The sequence below is a fragment of the Octopus bimaculoides genome, chromosome 9, assembly GCF_046866305.1.
Source record: "Octopus bimaculoides isolate indiv1 chromosome 9, ASM4686630v1, whole genome shotgun sequence".
Lineage (NCBI taxonomy): Eukaryota > Metazoa > Mollusca > Cephalopoda > Octopoda > Octopodidae > Octopus > Octopus bimaculoides.
In genome coordinates, this window is record NC_142936.1 from 17,861,785 (window position 1) to 17,867,784 (window position 6,000).

Sequence of the window (6,000 nt, forward strand, 5' to 3'; positions counted from 1 at the left end):
TATGTGAACCCAGAAGTTTCTTGTGACGTCAAAGACCCTAGTCATATTAGGAGACTTTAACACTATTCTGGATGCACGCCAGGATAGCGTGGGCTCGAACAATAGGAAGAGTAACTCACGCCACGTCGATCTGCTGAAGCGATATAAGCTGGAAGATCGATACAAACTTGATAATCCGAGCGTTCCAATCAATGTGGACTTAGAGTAACACGACGGATCCATCAGGTCTTATACAGATAGGATTATTGTTAATTCTACAGATAAGGCTAGTTTTAGTTATCCACAACTTACCTACGTATCCTAAACGGATCACAAATAAGTGACATGTAAGATGCATATAGATAAAGTACGTAGACAGGGTTCCGGCTACTGGAAGTCGAACAAGTCCCTTTTGGCTTGCGAAACTTACTGTAGTCAGATTAAGGAGTTAGTCATGAGGGCATTAACTGGCACTGTGTTAAATAACCGGTAGTGATGTTCCCTCAAACGAACCATTCGATTTGAGTCTATTACATTTAGCAAACAGTTAAGTCTAGAAAAGGCTAGAGCAGAAGGGAAACTAGTTAAGGCATTAGAAGAGGCGCTGAGAGTGGGAAGTAGTAATTGAAGTAGATGGTGAATATGCTCCGGAATAATCGCTTAAAGATGTTTTTGTTACGAGCTGTTATTATTTTTGTTGAATAAAATTAGTTGAAAAAAGGCCACGATAATTATACACCAACCCAATAACTACAATATCTTTTAGATCAGAAGTTGATAAATCTCAGGATCCAATTGTCTTCCAGGCATTTTTCTGTACATTAGTAATCTACTTCCAGTCAGTTAATGCAACACATAATCAGTGAGTAGCTTCATAAGTATGTGTGTGTGTCTGTTTTTTAATACAAATGTATATACATACATACATACATACATACATACATACATATATATATATATATATATATATATATATATATATATATATATATATATATATATATATATATATATATATATATATATATATATATATATAAAACTGTCCGATGAACGGGAACGTGAAATTACGAGTAACAGTCTTTTGTTATATTTCTGCTGCTTTTAAATAAAGCATATTACTCTACCTCTGGTATTTGAGTACTCTTTTTTCCACCTTGTTGCACATTTCATGTGCTTACTCCGGTATATATATATATATATATATATATATATATATATATATATATATATATATATATATATATATATATATATATATATATACATATATATATATATATATATATATATATATATATATATATATATATATATATATATATATATATATGATAAACTTAATACAGTAAGTTTGCAGTTTATGATGCGTATGTTGTGGAAAGTAAACACCTCTATATAAAACAGTATAATATTCGTATAAATAAATAAATAAATAAATGATAATAATAATAATAATAATAATAATAATAATAATAATAATAATAATAATAATAATAATAATAATAATAAGGAAAAAAATGCCTTCTAATTGATGTTTCAATACCAGCAGATGACAACGTTTCTCTAAAAGAAATGGAAAAACTTTCAAAATACAAAGACCTGGAAATAGAGATAACTCGAATGTGGAATCTAAAAACAGAAACAATTCCTATCATAGTAGGTGCCTTAGGTATAATAAAAAAATATTCAGACAAATACATAACAAAAACACCAGGACTTACAAATATATATAACATACAGAAAATTGCACTACTGGGTACTGCACACATTCTACGCAAAACACTTTCAATACAGTAAACATAAGAGCACCACAGCAAACCACAGCACATACCCAAGGCGCACAGAGCTGCGCTCGGTAGTGAAGTGAAAGCACGTTATAAAAATAAAACTACTGAATAATAATAATAATAAAGAACACTTGATAGCAATAAGTATTAAAATCAGTAAAAATCGAATAAAACCTAGTTAAAGTGGTTAGACTGATTAGTATATATTGTTGACTGATTGGTATATATTAGTTGGCACGCTATTCAATACGTAATGAATACTTTATTCACAAGCATATATTAGAAAATCTAAGATAAATTGAATGTAGTCATCCAATAATTCATAACGCCTTCCTTGGAAATTAAATAAATGTAAATACATCCTGCCATGTTTTGTAACTCAGGAAAATATTATTCTGGCATATTTCGTGGCAGGATTTAAATTGAGGTTGCTATCCAGTTATCTTCATAAGAAGACAGAGGGGAAAACATCCTCTTGTCAAGTAGCAATGAAACTAAAACAATCTTAAGAAATTATATTCTAAGAACCATTCCTTTCCAAAACCAAACACTTACCTGAAAGGGCTGTGTAACCAGGTACGTGATCGGATTACGTGTGAAACCGATAAATGTCTTATTCAAATCAATGACATTATCACCTAAAATTAATTTGAAAAAAATTAAACAGAAATTATATTGTGATACGAGAGTGAAAATTTACAGACATACACACACAAGTACACAGATGATACAAACATTCAATTCTCCCTAACCTCCAGTATAAAGATGTTATATACACATAACGTAGATATATTATCAGGCCAGATTGTCTGCACTGGCTCCATGTATACTGTCTGCACAAACTCCAGACTACACTGGGGTAGAATAGAACAAACCACCTAAATTCATGTTAGAGTACCCGTATAAATGGAGTATAGTCTGGCTAGCTTGTTCTGGCATTGAGTCGTATAATATGAAATAGTGAAATTAAAGCAAGTAATGATACTTTCAAAGCATTTAATACGCACGTTTCAGGTTGTGGCGCAATAAATAAAACAGAAAATCGTCTCTTACGTAAGATGTTCCTCAGTTAAGACATTTCAAAATATGAACTTATGGTCGATGTAATATATACATACATTCATATATACATACATGGAGAGGGAGAGAGAGAGAGAGAGAGAGAGAGAGGGAGAGAGAGAGAGAGAGAGAGAGAGAGAGAGAGGGAGAGAGAGAGAGAGAGAGAGAGAGATAGAGAGAGAAAGAACGAAGGAGAAACATATATATACACGAGTACTTTGGTACTTATATACTTATATAGTAAATATGCATAAAATACATAAAATTATAAGTGAGAAAACTCTATGGTGTCTGTTATAATAGTCTATAATAATAATATATCAAAATTACAAAAAGGATATGAAAGGATGGAAAAATATAATGCAGATATAAATATGAGATATAAATCGATACAATGAAGGAAGAAACTATATCTATATTCCTATATTCCTATATATATATCCCTATATATATATATCTATATTCATAGGTGTTATAACGAAAGGTAGAAAAGCAAAATGACCAATCAATCAGGAATCGGTGGAATCTTTCAATTTTTTAAAATAAATTTAAACATGTGTTTACATTCAATAAAAATCTCTGACCTCGAGTTCAATATCGATTTCGGAATCTCGGATCTAAATAAAATCTGCGCCCTTTCTGCCAAAGAAAGCGTATATCTATTAGATTCATTCATGTATGGTTTAGACTGTTGTATTATTCTGTATTTGATCACATATGGTACATTTCTCTCTTTCATGGCCCAAAAGTGGCTCACGAAGTTTGTAGTTTTGCTTTTCTCATTGTGGCGGAATGATGCCATGCAGTTGGCGTAGCGTTTTTAAAAATTCCTTCACATAATCCGATGTATCTTCTTTTACTGGCTGTGACACAACAGATAAAAAACATACATCGGATTATGTGAAGGCATTTTTAGAAAACGCAACGCCAACCACATAGCATCATTCTACTCCCTTAGTAACCTGGACATTAATCCACCCCTACTCTTCTTGATAATCCCATGCCTCGCCCCTAATACACTTAGCTTTCCACATCATTTCATCTTTGAACTTCTCTGCATTAAGATAAAAAATCTAAGATTTTCTCTAACCTGAGGACGGAGTCTCATCTCATACTATGGTAAATGCATCCATACGGTCACATATTGTGATGAAGTAAATCTACCAACATTATTATAGATCGCCCAGTCCCCAGAAACAGCTGTTGGACTTATAATACCATCCTTCCACCCCTTTAATTCCCTCTGTCCTTTGTACTCTGTGTAAGTGGGATCTATTAATGGAAATATATATATATATATATATATATATATATATATATATATATATATATATATATATATATATATATATATATATATATATATATATATATATATATATATATATATATGCTGAGACCCTCTTCGGTCATGACTGACCATGGGATTGCACCTAGAGAGTTACCCTCCGAGGCACAAGTCCGGGCAAGGTAGTTTTTTATGGAAGACCAGCAGTCGCCCATGCATACCGGTCTCCCCTCTTCACGCCTCCAGTGTTATCCAAGGGAAGGGCAAATGCCGATACTGCTTGGCACCCGTGACGTCGCAACTCATTTCTACAGCGGAGTAAACTGGAGCAACGTGAAATAAAGTGTCTTGCTCAAGATTACAACACGCAGCCCGGTTCGGGATTCGAACTCGCAATCTCGCGATCGTAAGCTCGACGCTCTAACCATTGAGCCATGCGCCTTCACACACACACACACACACACACACACACACACACACACACACACACACACACACACACACACACACACACACACACATATATAAATATATATATATATATATCTATATATATATAGATATATAGATAGATAGATAGATAGATAGATAGATAGATAGACACACACACACACACACACACACACACACACACACACACACACACACACACACACACATATATATATATATACATATATGCATATTTTGTATTTGATGTATCTAATTTGTCTATTGGAATAATTGCTTCTATGCCTGCTCAACCTGATTCCTCTTATTGCTTTTCTTTATCTTGTGGAATTATGAATATACGTTCGTTTTATGTTTATGAATAAACGTGTACTTACCGATAACTCCTGTTTTAGTGTTACCATAACTACACAATGTTGAGCTATCACCAGGTCTAGCACAAACTTCAAGAGTTGTTTGACATTGTTGACTTCCGAAATTGGAGCATGTGCGCCCATTTGCAAGTAAACGGTTGTAATTTTCAAACTTGATCAACTTCACATCGATTACATAGTCTGCTACAATTGGCTGTAAAAGATCAAGAAGAGCACATGAAATGTGTTTCTATAGTAGTTACGATTTTTATTTTTGACTTTTCTTCGTTACATGTAATATGTCTATGGGCAGATAAAAAAGACAATCAGTTTCAATGTTTTACTGATATTTCGTTTGAAATTGAATATCTTCTTTATTTGTTCACGGAGACATTGCTAATAAGCTCGATTTTATTCGAGCCTTAAATACACTTAAATAGACCGATTTATAGATGTAATGTATACTTGACAGCTAATTCGATTACTAAATTGCCAATGCGTTGTTTGTGCTTGTTTTTCGTTGCACTGCACGTTAAAAAAGATTTAAAAAAATAAAATAAATAAATAAATAAAAATCTATAGAATTTTAGCCAACAATACACATAGGTATACACCTCTCTATTCTTTTACTTGTTTGGATTGCAGCTATGCTGTAGCATCACTTTGAGGTTAATCATACTTTATTCAATCAAATCGCCCCTAGTATTTTTTAAAGTCTGGCACCTATTCTATTCCACTCACTTTACCAAACCGTTAATTTACGAAACATAAATAATCACCACTAATTCTAAGTCATGAGAGTCGAAGACAAACACAACGTCATGCATTCACGGCAGCCTTATACACAATTTCTGTCCATCAAATTCACTTAAGGTTTTGGTCGATCCGCAACTATCATCACATCCAAAAAGTGTGGCTGGTCCTACACAAGCCTTCAACACTCAAATCAAATCATATGTGGGGGTTTTCCGACAACTTACATTTATTCACCCAATACGGCATAGCTTCAACTTGAAAAAAAATCAAAACGTCCTCTGGCGAGAGAGTGAAAGTGGTAGGAATAGGTAAAGGATATTAATGG

The 6,000-nt window shown here is 33.1% G+C and overlaps 1 protein-coding gene across 1 annotated transcript in view; it reads right to left on the reverse strand.

Annotated features, from left to right (window-relative positions):
• The window catches only part of LOC128248673 (uncharacterized), a 51,695-nt gene that overhangs the window by 40,898 nt on the left and 4,797 nt on the right, over positions 1-6,000 (reverse strand). The window contains exons 2-3 of the mRNA XM_089358102.1: positions 4,944-5,133; positions 2,325-2,407 (exon numbers count right to left, since the gene is read on the reverse strand). Coding sequence (XP_089214228.1) covers positions 2,325-2,407; positions 4,944-5,133 — 273 coding nt within the window. The remainder of the gene's footprint in view (positions 1-2,324; positions 2,408-4,943; positions 5,134-6,000) is intronic.